This window comes from Macrobrachium nipponense, chromosome 36 (genome assembly GCF_015104395.2).
Source record: "Macrobrachium nipponense isolate FS-2020 chromosome 36, ASM1510439v2, whole genome shotgun sequence".
NCBI lineage: Eukaryota > Metazoa > Arthropoda > Malacostraca > Decapoda > Palaemonidae > Macrobrachium > Macrobrachium nipponense.
Window position 1 is genome coordinate 30452787 of NC_087220.1, and position 16757 is coordinate 30469543.

General features: G+C 36.9%; 1 protein-coding gene across 3 annotated transcripts in view; it reads right to left on the reverse strand.

Moving 5' to 3' along the window:
* Positions 1–10329: 10329 nt before the first annotated feature.
* The window catches only part of LOC135203545 (protein bicaudal D-like), a 110339-nt gene continuing 103911 nt past the window's right edge, over positions 10330–16757 (reverse strand). For all 3 annotated transcript variants that reach the window (XM_064233282.1, XM_064233280.1, XM_064233279.1), the window contains exon 15: positions 10330–16628. In XM_064233282.1, the coding sequence (XP_064089352.1) occupies positions 16514–16628 (115 nt within the window). In that variant the 3' untranslated portion in view covers positions 10330–16513. The remainder of the gene's footprint in view (positions 16629–16757) is intronic.

Below are 16757 nucleotides of genomic sequence, written 5' to 3' on the forward strand. Positions count from 1 at the left end.
CCTTACTCTTGTCTTTTTGTACTAAGGATGTTCTTCCTGTGGTCATCCATTTAGGTGCATGGTGATTTGAGATACAATGCTGGAGTTGTTCTGCTATTCGTGGGTGTAGGGCCTTGAAGTTTTTGAGCCAGTATCCATGGACTTCATCGGGATCTGGGGCTTTCCAGTTGGGCATTTTCTTTAGTTAGTGTCTGACTGTGTCTGTCGTGATCTCTGTGAATCTTTGTTTTATTCTCCCTGTTTCTTCTTCCTTGACTTCCTGGAGCCATGATGCATGTTTGTTGTGTGATACCGGATTGCTCCATATGTTTTCCCAGAGTCTCTTACTTGGTTCGGCTTCAGGAATTTCTTGGTGGTTGTCTTCCCCTCTTAGTTGGCTGTATAGTATTTTCTGGTTGGTTCCGAATAGTTTGTTCTGTTGGTATCCCTTATCCCTGTTCATGTACCGTTGGATCTTATGTGCTTTGGCCTTAAGCCTCTGTTTTACATCTTCTATTGTGTTGTTTAGTCCCCTCTCTTGTACTTTGTATTTCTCGTTGAGTTCCTCCCTTGTTTTCTAGCTTCTTAGCCTTTTTTCTGCCATCTCTTTCAGTTTACTCAAGTCAGATCTCATCACCATGATTTGCTTTCCCAGGCGCCTTTTCCAAGGAGGTTGCTGTTTTGGTTTCTGTTGGGTTGGTTGTGCCTGGTGGTGTTGGTGTTCGAATCCCCATCAGTTCTGCTACTAATCTTGCTCCTGCATATGCCAAGTTATTTGTTTCTGTGATACTGGTGGTGTATTATGCCCATTATTTCATTGACCTCACTTGTTTACTCCCTTAATTTCTTGGTGTTGTAGGCTTTCATGGAGGGGACCTTTGTTCTCTCTGTATCTGGCTCCATCCATTGTCTAATCTTTTCTACCCATTCCGTCCTCTCTTACTTCGTCGGTGTTTCTTCGTGTGTCGTTGTTCGATACCTCATCATCCCTGTCGTCTTCTGTGGCATAGTCTCTCAGTTCGTCTTCGTGTAATTCGTTGTCGTGTGACATTTCCCGGCACTTGCACAGAACCAGTACAAAAAGAGGCATGATTCAGTGGCAAAAGCCCTCCACTTGAGCCTGTGCAAGAAACATCAGCTACCTTGCAGTAATAAGTGGTACGAGCACCAACCTGAGGGAGTGATAGAAAACGATCAGGCAAAGATCCTCTGGGACTTTTGGTATCAGAACGGATAGGGTGATACGTGCAAATAGACCAGACGTGACGTTGATTGACAAAGTCAAGAAGAAAGTATCACTCACTGATGTCGCAATACCATGGGACACCAGAGTTGAAGAGAAAGAGAGGGAAAAAATGGATAAGTATCAAGATCTGAAAATAGAAATAAGAAGGATATGGGATATGCCAGTGGAAATCGTACCCATAATCAAAGGAGCACTAGGCACGATCCCAAGATCCCTGAAAAGGAATCTAGAAAAACTAGAGGCTGAAGTAGCTCCAGGACTCATGCAGAAGAGTGTGATCCTAGAAACGGCGCACATAGTAAGAAAAGTGATGGACTCCTAAGGAGGCAGGATGCAACCCGGAACCCCACACTATAAATACCACTCAGTCGAATTGGAGGAGTGTGATAGAGCGCAAAAAAAAAAATAATAATAATAATAATAATGATAATGATAATAATAATATGTGGAACTGCTGCTGCTCCGCAGGTCTTATTTTGCTATAGTAGGGTGATACTGTAGCCAGCTCGCACGTAGGGGTGATGGGAGCACTGCCCTCTCGAGCAGTGTTAGCCTAGCTGTTGGAGGACGAAGGTGTGATTTGAAATTCGTCAATAGCCTTATAATCTGTAGTATTAGTGATAGTGATCAAGTCAGTGACTATACTAATGAGATGTAATGTAATGCAGAATAATCAACTCAGTGGTGAGTTGCATTAAATGGGAAAAAATGATAACCACAATAATGTCAATGATACTAAAATTCAAAATAGCTTTCGGCAGCGATTCTGCTGCCTTCCTGAGAGAGAGAGAGAGAGTGTGTGTATGTATGTATGAGCGCCTCAGTGGCGTGGTTGGTTTGATGTTTGCTTCTCACCTCGGTGGTCGCGGGTTCGATTCTCGGCCATTCCATTGAGGAGTGAGAGATGTGTATTTCTGGTGATGGAAGTTCACTCTCGACGTGGTTCGGAAGTCACGTAAAGCCGTTGGTCCCGTTGCTGAATAACCACTGGTTCCATGTAACGTAAAAACACCATACAAACAAACAAACCATACAAACAAGAGTGTATGTATGTGTATGCATGCGTCTGTGTTTCAAGTGGGCGTTCTTTAGTCCTTTTGTTTTATATAGGCCTATGTTATTTTATTTTACTGCCATGCTCAGTTTTGCACCCTTAACTTCTTTTTATTTTCGAGTTTTTATTCTTTTAATGGTTTAATGATTTTTATTTTGCTACGCTTAGTTTACATAAAATTAATATTTTTATGTAACCTCATATTCTCAATTTTCGCCAGTCCGTCCGTCAGTCTCTCCGCTGTCGAAAGTTGCTGCTTTGAATTTTAGTATTTTAATACTTTTTCAGTTTTGTTTACATTTTCAAATTTGATTAGGGTAATCATCCATTAATGATCAGTCATAGCTCAAGAAAAACAGAACTTGAAGAAATTAAGTTTTCAGCATGGTTTATTGTGCCATATATGTATATTTGTACCATATAATGTGTGTTTATATAGTTAATATCAAGGAACTGAAAAAAATATTATGTAACAAAAGGCCTATGAATGATAGCCAGGAGCCACCACTGCATATTAGGTCCTAATTGGCCAGTCATATGAAGGTCCGAATGAGCCAGTACATGGTCCGAATCAGCCAAGGTCCGAATCAGCCAAGGTCCGAATCAGCCAAGGTCCGAATCAGCCAAGGTCCGAATCAGCCTGGTCCGAATCAGCCAAAGTCCGAATAAGCCTGTTCCCTTTCGTATATGTAGTTCTAGGCTTTGAATAATTTTCGAAACTGAACCATAGCTTATATAATTGATATGGTTCCGAATGTACTGCTAGACTTCAAGCAGCTAGGACAACATGGCTGACATGTGCTTGATATGCTGTGAAACTGTCCGTCCCCGTCAGGTAAGACGATTTACCTTTAAAGTAAATAGTACTCCAATGACATATATTACCTTTATACTCACAATGTCATGTGTAACGTGTTCTTTATATATATATATATATATATCTATATATATATATATATATATATATATATATATATGACAGGAAGCACTGCAATGTGATGGATGTAGCTACTGGCAGAACCAGACCTGCGGAAGTGGGATCACCCGGGAGCAATACAGGGCTGCTGTTAAAGAAGGCTATATTGACTGGATGTGTTACGTGTGTATTCAAGAAAATCAAAGTCCTGGGGAAACTTGTGTAGTTTCGAGAGCAAACACGGAATATTTTGAGGATGCAGTGGCAGTGAGTGATGTACATCGAGAATCTGGATTCTTTTGAAGGCGGAGTGTCAAATGTCAGTTGAGGATCCTGCGCCAATGGAAATGTCTCCCTCAAGGGAGACAGTAACATATGAAAAGACTGAATCATCTTCACAAAGAGGAAATCCGAAACTTATTGACAGCACCGGCTACTCTTACACACTAAAAAGAAAAACTAACGTGAGTAATTCATTGGCGGTGTGTGGTTAGACAAAAAAATCTCATGCATGGCGACAGTAAAAGAAGTGTTTAACACTTTTATTAGAGGGCATGCTGAACACTGCCATCCACCCGAGACCAGCTGTGCTGTACAAAGTAAGGTGTGTGCACTCGTAAAGGAAAAGGCAATGGAAGACTTCTTTCGCCCTGCTTCTGATATTGTTGACGAGGTACTTCGGGAGCAAGTAAATCCTACCATTCCTCTTTCATGTCTACCAGCTCCATTAAATCTTGCTAGGCAGGGAAATCGTAAACGGAAGGCAAATCGACCACGAGAACTGCAAGACCTCGATTTCGAAATTAGCGATGCCCACATTCCTGAACAGTTTTTGCAGCGGGACATTAACGTCGGAGAAAGACGGCATTTGATATTTGCCACAGATGATCAACTTAAGTTACTATCTAAAGCGAAGCAGTGGTATGCTGATGCTACTTTCAAAATAGTATGCAAGCCGTTTACACAACTGTTCAGCATCCATGCATTTGTGAAATATGATGGGCAATTGAAGCAAGTTCCCCTTTTGTTTGCCCTTGTGTCAGGAAAAAGGCGCAGAGACTATCTTTGTGAAATAAGAGGTGAGCATGCCCTTTAAGTTGAAGAAGTTTTGATTGACTTTGAAGGCAGTGTATGGCGTGCTATTCCCGACATTTTACCAAATTTTACGATCCGTGGTTGTGCTTTCCACTGGGCCCAGGCTGTGTGGAGGAAAGTGCAAGAATTAGGCCTTCAAAGTTCTTACACAAACGATGTCGGCACTTACAAGTTTTTAAAGACAGTTGTTGCCGCCCCCATATATGCCACAGGAATATATAGAAGAACTTTTTATCAGGTTTTATAGGACAGCTGCAGGGCTGAATGAACTCATAAGCCTTTTAAATTATGTGAAAGACAGTGGATCAATTCTGCAATATGGCATCCTCACACGTGGTGCGTCATCGGTCGGAGCATCAGAACAAATACTGATGTTGAGGGATGGCATAACAGAATAAACTTAAAGGCAAGGAAAGGAAAGGAAACTTAAATTCTTATTTACTTTTAAAGCTCCTACATGATGAGGCAAAGATAGTTGATTTACATGCGCGGCTGCTTTCAGAAGGGAAGGTTTTGAGAAAGCAGCAACATTAGTGTAATAAACATCACGGCCAACTTGTAAAACTATGGGACGAATATAACAATGATGAAAGATCGGCAAGACAATTACTGACGGTAGTTTCTCATCATATTGCCATCTATGTTTCTTAATATGTACATTATTACTTTTAGAAGCTTTTAGCAATGTGTTTTACTTTTTATCTTTATTTATAGACTACTCTCTCTATTTTCAAAATGTGTTTTACTTACCTCAGATTTATTTACAAGGTTACTTGGAAAGAGATAAACGAGACCTTTCTCAGGTCTAATCTCGAAAGAGAGAACAAAACACAATAAAAGAAAACAACACACAATATAATAATGAAAAATATCTTTAACAAAGTAAATTTGGATGTGGGCCGAGTTGGCAATGGACCGAGTTGGTAGTCACAATGGGCCGACTTGGCGATGGGACGTGTTGGACCTAAAACCTTACGACTAGTAAGGTCACAAAAGCTCTTCAGTTGAGAAGTGAAAAGTTGTTTTTCACGGTAACTGAAGGTCATTTTCTCTCTCTCTCTCTCTCTCTCTCTCTCTCTCTCTCTCTCTCTCCTCTCTCTGAAAACGCACCAATTAAGCATTTAACATAGACCAATCAGCGGGTCCACTTTTTCTCCAAAAGTGACAAAATTTGGTTAATCTAATTAGTTGACCTAGGTTAGGTCATCTTGTCAATACAGCTTTGTAGTTGACTTGATTTGATTTGACCCCCACCCCCAAAGCGTAAACAATGAACAGCAGAAAAGAAAGTTTTGCTGTTGATTTTTACATAAAGCCATTATTAATTTCAGTTTTATTTTATTTTACTCTAATAGCATGTCCACTACCAAGATAACAACCCCCTCCCCAAGACATACACATTGGGCTAGATAATTAACTGCAAATGCACAGCTTGTTCAAGTTATCTCTGTATTTGATATATTTGACCATTTAAGAAATAGCTTTACGCCAAGATATCCTCTCTCTCTCTCTCTCTCTCTCTCTCTCTCTCTCTCTCTCTCTAACTGGGCTGCTGTATAATGTAGATTGCTTGCCTTGTCGTAGTTTCAATCTCCTAAGCAAGTGGGTGGCTACCGTCCTCCCCCTGAATGGCTAGGCTGGCCCATGGGATTGGCTTCCCATTGTGATCTCTCATTGTGTGGCTGGTTGTGGGGTTGGGGTTGTTGTTTGTTGGGGGGATGGGGGTGGGTTCTGTACTTAATGTAGTGGTAATTTCAACACTGGGTATGTTTTCACATACGTGAAATATCATGGGACCAGCTTTTGTCGTCATATTAAGTTAAGAAAATGTAAGGTAGATCCGGCAGGATGGGCCTACATGAAGTAATCAAGACTGAAGATTTTTCCTTAACTGTACAGCCATTACCTCAGTTGGTGGTGACAAAATTAGCTTCTTATCGAAGCAGTTCTTCTTTTTTAGATTGACAGGTTGCCACTTCACTGCCTGCTGAGTTATGAAACTTAATCCAATTCCCTCCCTCGTTTTACACTGAAGAATAGTTAATGGATATGTAATGAGGTCTGTGAAGAATCCATATTTTTATTTCCATCAGGTGACCGGTAATGCCTTGGTTGGTTTTTGTTAGTTTGAGCTGGTCCTTCATGACCCAACATAATGCTATTCTAGCCTCACGAGGATGCAGTATGCTCTTAAGCATGCTTTGGTGAAATTTTTGAAATTGGAGAGGTTAGTTTGAAGTAAAACATATAATTTAAAAGGGAAAATTATCCATTTCTAGTTACACTTCTGCAGTTTAAGTTGTTTGCTCAGAAATAACAAGACCTATTTCATATTTAAAGTTATACTTACAACATATATAGTAGACTGGTTATATTCCGAGTGAGTTTTACATTTTCACAGAACAATTTTGATGATATTTGGATGTGTTGGTATTGACTGCCCAGTCAGTAAGTTTTTGTAAATGGTGTTTGATGGGTTTGTACCCTGGGTATCATGGCATCTGATTCTGTATTTTATAAACATACCTTGTGTAAATCTTGTTGGAGCTAAGGTGTAGAACAAATAGGATCCTCAGGGATGCGTCATGACATCAGGCCTGTACCTTAGTGGGGGCGGGGGGTGGGGGGGGTGTCGTCCAAAATTTCTGGAAGTCCATATTTTCTGTTAGCCAAAGTCAGTACTTTTTAACATCTAATCAGGTAGAAGGGCATAGACCTCATACCCAATTTTTCTTAATATAACTAAAATAACGTTTTCAAGTATTTCATCTTGTATATTGTATATGCCTATATATGCAATGACATTTATAGAAGAAAAGGTCTAGTTTTGGGGGTGAAAAAATCCCCCAATAAAAAAAAACTCTGGGTATTGGTCTGGATATCTATGTAAGCCATATGTTTGAACCGGTCATATTTTATCTTAAATACGGAGTTTATTTTATCAGAAAAAGTGATTTTTCCCTTTTAAAAAGGTCCTCATTATTGGTAAGGTATGATAGGCCAGGAGATGGAGGCAAGTGGCAACTAGGTAACCAAATGAATACGGCAGTTAATCCTTTCACATTGACAACTATAGAGTTAATTTAACCATGTCACGGGTGATTTATGAAATTTTCTTTTCCCATAAAATATAAAATACAGTTGGAAAGGATTTCTGGAAGGTAACTTGGGATTTAGTTTGTTTTCAGGTGATTATCTTGGGGAAGGCAAATCTTTCACCAGGAGTACATGTACCTAGTTTGGGTGACAGAGGGCATCTATCTTGAAATATGGCAAGGCAAGAAATAACTTTTTATAAGCAAGCATTAGTGCCATGGATTACTCTGCTTTCCACACAAGTACCTAGTTTCCAAGTGAACTGGAAGAACTACAGAGGAAATGGCATGTTTTAACAAATAGTCACTTTTGACTTAAACTCTACAGCCATACTCAGACTTTGAGGAGTAATGCAAATCCCTTGAAGTGGACGACTTTAATTGCCCCTTTTAGAAGTTCCTTCCGTGATTTGTCTATTTGGTTGCTTTAATATTAAAGGATAATTAACCCAGCCTTCCTGGAACCATATTGTATTTTCTGGATTTGATGGCATTTGAATGTAGCTGTACACTATACTGTTTTTTTTCATCTGTCCATCCGCCTGTGGTGTTTTCGTATGGTAACACTGCGTCCCGGGCTTTAGATAGTTACGCTAATTGTAAGTTTTAGGTGAATAAAAGGATATCTGGGTGTACATTTGTAACTGAAAAGTGTTTTAATAATTTACTGTATGCGAATTACACCGTTAATATTCGAAATAGGATATTATTATAATCGTTGAATGTAAGCTGAATGTAACTATCTAAAGCCCGGGATGCAGTGTTACCATACAAAAACACCACAGGCGGATGGACAGATGAAAAAAAAAAAAAACAGTATAGTTAACGCTTAAGGCGCCTGTCCACACGAGTGGGCCTGATCGGTGTGCTCTGGGGTTGACGACTTGACGGGCAAATTCTGGTGGGCTTACCCGTGAAATTCGTGAATGTTGTCAACATGGGTGAGGCGACGGAGAGGTGGGCGTGCCCGACGATGCCAGTAGTGTGTTCAGTGCGGCACGATAAACATGGTGCCTACCCCAAAGAAGAAGATATTGTGTAACATGATAATTGCTTTGTGTGATGAAAATTAAGAAAAAGAAGAGAATATGGTGCAAAGAATGGCTCATTAAAAGAAATGTATATGGTTAACGTACGTACGTCTGCCAGGGGCAAAGCTCAAGCCATCGGGCACCACCATGGTGATTTTGCTACAAGACCCATCGGGCAATTTGACGGTTTGCCCGTCAAGTGTGCCCGTTAGAGGGGAAGTCTGCCGTTCAGGCCCGGTCGTGTGGACAGGCCTTTACAAAGGATGCCTTAGTGACTGGTTTGTGCAGTATGGTATTATAATGTTTGGTTTTTATTCTGATCAAGGATGGTTTTATCATTCTGTTTGGTTGTGACTAGCAAATAAAGGTATTATAAATAACCTTTTAAACTCTGCTACTATTAAGATGGGATACTATTTTTTCACAGAGTACAATACCTGAAAGAATCCCTAGTGAATTTTAAACAGTGTGTAGTGCAGCATCTGAGTAAAGTTCATTGGATAACTTATAAAAGCAACAACTCAACTCAACACACCTCAATTTAGCTGAGTTGTGTACTTAACAGCTTCCATATTTTAGGTGTAAAGTACAGGTTAATTTAGGTTAGGTACTGTGTGGAATTGCTGCTAAATATAAGATATCTAGAATAATTTCAAGTGCTGACTATATAGTATAGGGTCCTTGCTAATGGTATTATTCTCAGTGTCCTGTATTGTTTGTCTCATGCGCACTGGTACTTTCGTTGGGAGGGAGGGGCGCGGTCCTCCTCACACACGTCGGTATTCGGTATCAGGAACGCTTCTTGGGTGGTGTTGAGGGAGGGCCTTTTGCTCGAGAATAAACAGCACTTCTAGGAAGCGCAGACGTCGCGGGTCAGGGGCTCTCCCGATGATTTTGACATTCCTGATGTCATAGTCTCTCGTGATGCTTCTCTGGTGTACTGCAAGGGCGTGTTGCCTAATGGGTCCCTCCTTGGCGTGGCAGGAGATCCTTTTAGACAGGCCCATCGTTTTTATTATTAGTATTATATTGTAGACTTAGTCTTCATATCTATTTTGAAGTGTATTGTAGAGGTTGTTACTTTTGTGCCATTATTTTTTTTTTCAGTTTTCATGTATTTAATGAATTCTTGAAGTAAAAAATACTACGTCCTTTCCTTATTTCCATTCGAATATATTCCTTTCTTTATAGTCTCATACTATAAAGACTGTACTGAAGTTTTGAAATAAACATATATTGTGTTTGTTGCTCAGTCATTTGTTTTTGTGTAATCTTCTTTTCGTTAAACAAAGAAAAAGCAGATAATTAAGATATGTGCTTTCATTTTACCGATATCCCTTCAATTTTGCTGAGCAGTGTCTGACATTGCAAGGTCATAAGTAAACGATACATACTGCCATCTATTGACAAAAATACATACTAAAAGTTTCCTTTGGGGAGATGGAACATATGAAAATGGGAATTCATCTAAGAACGAGTTAAATTGGGAAGATAAAAATAAGTAGGAATAGTTTATGCATACGAATGAGTATTCTTGTGATTGTAAGAGTCCGTGGTCGTTAATTGCGAGCATACTTGGGGTAATTAGGGACGGGGTTAAAGGAACAGGTTCTTCAGCTCTCTGCAAAGATTCTTACTAGCAGAATAGGCAGCAGGCAGAGTACAAATTGAACTTGTGGTGGCAAAGGGGATTGCTTCAAACACAATTGTAACTTCTGACCCTGTCTGTTCGTATCTCTGAATGTTCGTATCTGGTTTAACTCTTGTTAATATGGTATAAAGCTGCATTGGTGCCTTTAATTTTGTGGAGCCACTTTCTATCAGTTACGTTGATTTGGTATCAAGCTGTGTAACGACCTCTTAGATATATTTAAGGAAACATAATTCACTGGATTCACAGATAAAACTGCCACTCAACTTTTCATTTTATTGTAAACAGGTCCTATGATACAAATAAGTTTACAGTCCTTCCTCAGTGAAGAGCAGATACAAAAGTAAAAATACTGTGAGTGCCACAGTGCCTGCAAAAGAAGCGTGATGATGTTCAAAGGTTCCGAAGACCTTCTTGAGATGGTACAGTTTGTTGGTTTCAATACAAAATGCATCACTTAAACTTTTTTGAGTCAACAGTGCATATGTAAAACCTTGATTCACTGAAATACATTGTTTAGATCTGTCAGTCTACATTTTAAGAAAATTGATGAATGAATTTTTCTAAACTTTTCCAAATGTTGTAAAAACAATTAATCTACATGTAACCTGACTAGACTACCTCGTAAATAGTTTTAATCTATCTTTATAAAAACTTTCACTTTTTACTTTGAAAAATTACTTAATACATTCACAGATGTTAGTGTAGATAGACAAAATTTAAAATCTAATTTGAATATGCACCATACTACCCATTCACAGTGTCCAAAACCAACGATTGCATAATTCATCTTGCCTGGTTAAAATGAGTATCTGTTTGGATTGAAGACTCGAGTCTTATTGTTAAAATGAATCTGGTTCAGAATTTCTTTGAACCAAACTCTTAAGTTTAAAATAGTTTCTCACTTTTAATTTTTTCAAGAAAGGCTAATACTGAGATTACCAATTAAATAACAAAGACTTGTTTAAAGCTTCACTTGCAGTGAGAAGTGATATGCATATGGCCAATGATACATGTAAAAAGAGTGGAAAATAAAGTAAAAAAATTGTTTTATAAACATAAGACTCCCACTGTGATGTAAAGTATCTTAAAAGATATAAAGAGTTTTATCATAAAAACAAAATCCATCGAGTTCCGCAACGTTGCCTTTATGAAGTTGACAAAAAACCATAAGCACAGGAAGCTGATGTGTTTTGTATTTTTTATATTCATCACTCATGTTAACAGCAGTGTTCCAAGATAAACCCACATGTATGATGGAACAACATACACATGGCTTACATTCCAAATATTATTTACATACATGTGGCAGTTTCTATGTTATAAAGTTATATAACAGTTTACAGAATTAAACTAATCATCCCTTTGGTTATTGAACACATCCAACTTTTATAGCTGCAATGAATGAAATACTGTTTGAATCTGGCAATGACAGCCAGTCCAGCAAAGGATCAATTCAATTTAAATAAGAATGATATACAAATAGTGAATGCACGTAGTTGAGAGAGTGAACAAGCTCCCTCTCAGCTGTTTCACCGTACCATCTACAACTGATACTTAAGGTACATCTTGGAGAGACACAAGAACACATATGAAAACAGACAATATTTGCGTGCTTTAAATTAATTCATGTGCTAATGAAACATTGTCCATTATAAAAAAGGTGTCTTGAATTCCCTGAAGTGAAATCAGAGAACTACATTCAAATACTTGAAGCTGCACCAATGAAAACCGTTGAAGAACATGCCGATTATTCCAAGAAATATCACGTAAACTATTCACAGTGAAAGCACAACTACATCAAATCAAAATATGCAATTGATTTTTACATTGGTCTTAAAGCTAATAAATTAGGCAATATGAAGTAAGTTACCTTGCCCTCTCACCATATAAACCATTCGTAACATTCATTCCAAATATAATGGTAGGACATATCGACCCTGCAATGATAAAGTTATCCACAGCTGTGGTCTGGTTAAACTACTTAATAATAATAACAATTATAGTAATGTGAAATAAACCTGAAATGAATTCCACATCCTTTAAAATGGAACAGAAGCAACCTGTAAGTTATAAGAAGTTGTTAACTTTTTAAATTGTAGAAGAGAAAAAGTGATGAGTAACAGGAAAGGATTGTATAAAATTCAAATTAAGTTTAAAAAAATCCTATACACTATCATGATTTTAAGTAGATAATACTTTGAAATTAGATGAAAAAATTGAGAGAATACACAATTAGATTGCTTTCAGTTCGAAAGAGCGGAAAGTAACATCAACCATTTAGAAGGGCTTTAGCATGTAAGTCTAACAAAAGTGCATACCTTTGGAGATTATCCTTTAAATAAATCTTGGTACAAACAAACAACAAGAGTATCTTTGGTTGTAAAAAATAAAATATCACTACAAAACTGCACAAAGTTGCAAGAAATAAAATTGAAATTAACCAAAGTGTAATAACTATGGACATTCCTAAGCTACTGTATGTAAACCTTTGCACACTTTATATTTTATGCACGTTATTCAAGAACAGTGTTTTTCAATATAAAGGACAATTTTTCATTGTGCTACAATAAGAAAAGTTGGAACATTCACTGCATTAGTTTACATGCAGACAACTCTTCAGTAAATACTACTGAAAGGTACTTTAAGCATTTTTTTCCTTTAATTATTAATGACCATGTAAAATGGCAAATGAGGAGTATTAACATACTTATAAGGCAGATTGACTACAATGTAAAAATGTGAATGGGAAATATACTGTAACACTAAGCATTGCAACTTCACCTCATTCGGGAATTACCTTAAAATCGTGGCGTATGTATGATATGTGATTACAAGAAATACAACCAGTTTGACTACGTAAAAGCAAATTACATAAAGCTTTTCTAGAAACACTTCCACTCCACTGGCACAACAAAAAGGAGGAGGAACAAAAGACAACCAACAGCACTTTTGCATTATATGTTAGCCAAGCATGGCAAAGTTTTTGTCATACAATGTAAATTATGGGAAAAATGACTATGATGCACCTAAGACAATTAGTCTATAAACATAACATTAGATGTGAGACTTCTGTGTGCTTCCATGCTGACAATAATTAACAAGTAATATTTGTCAAACAATACAAATTTAAGACATGTTTAAATATCTGTTTTTCAGCACATAACAAATCTGGCTTAAACCAGTGTAGCCTGAGAACTTTTTTGCCATATAATTCAAGCTGGGCTCAAAACTGTTTTCCACCTTCCCCTTTAGTATTTCATGCTAAATTGTTCCTTCTACTCATTCATTAAATTTATGGGGATTGATTCACCCGGGGAATACCAATAATTAAATAAGGAAATTGTGTAGTGTACGGTTATTCGGAGCAATTTGGTCGTCCTCAAAAACACCTTACTACATACAGTCTCATTTACAAGCTACACCAGCCATATCAAGACGAAGTGGCTTTAAGGTAACAACAAAAATAGCTGCAAATATGTGATCAGTAATCTCTTGTGATAAAACTGTAAAGAAAAAATATGCCAGTTTACAAAGTTTGGCCATTACCTGTAAATAAACCAATTATGAACAGCTGCTATTTCACATAACTGCTCATCTAACAGTGTTCCAACAAAACAGACACAAAGTAACAGTTACAGTGGAAATTATTGTGTTAAATCCTGATTCAAAAAGCCAAATATTGGCCAGTTAAATAATACAATATATGAAAGGATAATTTTCTGAGTAGTATAAAGAAAAGGATCGTATGCATTATGAGCAGAAAAACGGTGAACTCTGTTTCAGAAAAAAATTATTCAACAACATAGTAATAGAAAAAAAAGTGTAAAAGCCAAAAATTAAATTACAGTCATGACTTTTCATACATATACATATATGTTAAAAGCACTGAATTCTGGATTCATGGATTTAACAAATGTATACATTATTTGTGAATAAATTTTTCATACATTTCCTCACTAACATACCTCCAATGCCTTCCTGCATAACTTATAAAATATTTACAAAAATAGCTGTCATTTTCTCAAAACCCCAAAGTAGTAAGTGTGTTTTGGAAACTACAGTACTGGAGTACAGTTCAATGTATGCTTGGCATCAAACAATTAAAGTAGTAGTTTCCTCTGTACATAAGATTGTCTGTATAACAATTTATAACATGGATTTTTTTATTTGCAAGGGTAATCCTTCTTTAAAAAAACAGCAGCAAAACTTAAAATTCAGTAATCCCATAAATATCACTATAAAAAACCAGCTACTACTTGTAGCAAATATAATAAGGTATGTTAATAAGAATTTACATTATTTCCTAAGAAACTGTATCTGATTTTTGTAATGTTAGCTTTTATGAACCTGTATATGTACAAGGAAAATACTTTTTTACTTTTACTGCATCTTCTGGTTAATACCAACTGATTTACTACAGACCATTCAACATAAAAAGCCTGTGAAACTGCACAATATAGGCTACCTTCACAACAAAGCTTTCAAGTGTAAATAAATTTAACAGCAAAAAGCAAGGCTGGTCCTAAGCCATGTGAATAGTCAACACAAAAGGTGGTTGAAAAATTGCTACACTGGTACTTCTTTACCATAAGACATTTTCTATAACCATGGGTGAAATATCTACTTGCAACCATAAGACATTTTCTATAACCATGGGTGAAAATTATCTACCTGCAAAATTAATAGTATTGCCATGTGTACATGAAATCTTGATCATTTCATAACCTAGAATGTTTTAAATCTTACTGAGGAGAGCATTAAAGAACGGTTAACAAAACTTGTACGTCAACAGAAATTCCCTGCTCTTTGTGACAGTATGCCGTTACATATAAACTGTATGCAAGAGCCCAAGTCACTGTTGCATTGAAAATAGGAGGGAGAAATAGAGGTCAGTTCAAATTTGTCAAGTATCAGGAAATTAAAAGATATGTTTGTAAGTACATTAACTTGAGCAGGTCATTCACAAAACTGATTCATGACCTGTAAAGGTACATGGCTGCTATAACAGGAACCTGGTCAAGACTTCATGAGTTACACTGCATGATACTGACTTTGAGAATATGCACCTTGAGTTATATACAGATGATACATTGCAAGTCTGGTCATGTTATAGCTCTGAGATTCATACTACCAAAAGTTGAAGTGAAAGTAACAGCTATGTACTTTCCCACCTGAGACCATTAGCAGATTGTTTCCCCCTACTGTTTAAAAGAAATTCAATTTAATATCCTCCAATATATAAGGCATGCTAGAGATACGCAGACGTTCAACACTTCAGCACTGTATTAAGAAGTGTATTCATTCCATGGCGAAAAACCCAAAAGTTTATCAAAATGTTACAAATTTATTTCTCAGTTACCATTTTCCCCACAGCGTACTTTACTTCCATCATCTGACATAATTTTTCACATGTGATGACAAAGTAACTGGTTTCATGATTACAGAAAATGTGTATACATGTGCCAGTTTTTTTTTTTTTTTTACTCCTTGTCAGTTTATTTTTCTTGGACTAATACCCTGAAAGGCCTCGTATGTAGCACATGTACGAACGACTTTAGTAATTAAAGTCTGGTAGTAATTATCTTTGAGATTACATGATACCTACAAAATTAAAATCAACAAAAACATTCAAATGTTTGCATTTGTTGCATTTAATGAAAAATAATACAACAGATTTCAACACAACTTTATGTAAGAAAGCTTTGTCTATACATATATTCAACACTAATACCTTGCAAGATTAATATAACTGTGATTTCTAAAATTAATATCATTTAGGCAAGAAGGACTTTTTCTCAGTTTGTCATTTAAAATAAATCTCTCAATTGTTACTCCCAATTTTCTTATATGCTATCAGGTATCTGTTAACAATTTTGTAGGTCAGCCTGAAACTGGACGTCATATAACACTCAAATCTGCAAGTCTGGCTTTCCGGAATGATAAATAAAAACTATTCGAGTATCTTTTATGTAATGTCTGATAAGAACAATTTAAAAACTTGGCTTGGGCCAAAAACATTTTATACTGAAGCATTAAAACAATTTATTCAACCTTGTGAGAGTTTAGCATGAGTGAAGAAACACTCGCTCTGACTTGGAGAAGAAATTTTCTTCAGTGATCGTTTTTTACTAAGAAAGCCACCAGGTATGAATATAAACTTTTCAAAAATCAAACTGCAAAGATTGCATTCTTCCCAATAGACTCAACCTGGCACCAATACAGTATAAGAGTACTACTTTAAAAAAAACAAAGATTAACTGGCCAGCAATTTTGTTAACATTATACTAAGGGATCCAATATGGACTGTATCCACACAAATTAGAAAAATAACAACCAAAGAAATTAATTTACAGAAAGTTTTCTCAACTTATTGAGGGACAAACCTAAGCAGATTTAAAATTACTCCTGGTTCCATGACTGTCCCCTATATAAGTAAATACTCTTTAATAGTTTTCACGTCGTTGGTAGTGATGTTGTGATGAAGCACCATGAGGCTGGTTATTGAAACGGGAACCGTGCGCTCTCCCACGACTGCCAGTGTGTTTTCGTAAGTGCAGTCTGAAATGACAAGAAGTTCAATATTTAAAAACTTACTTCCCAGAGCAACAAACCAGCTCATAAAACTTATCAAACAATAGTTTTCCAAATACACTATGGGTACATAGTACCCCCATCAACAAACTGCAC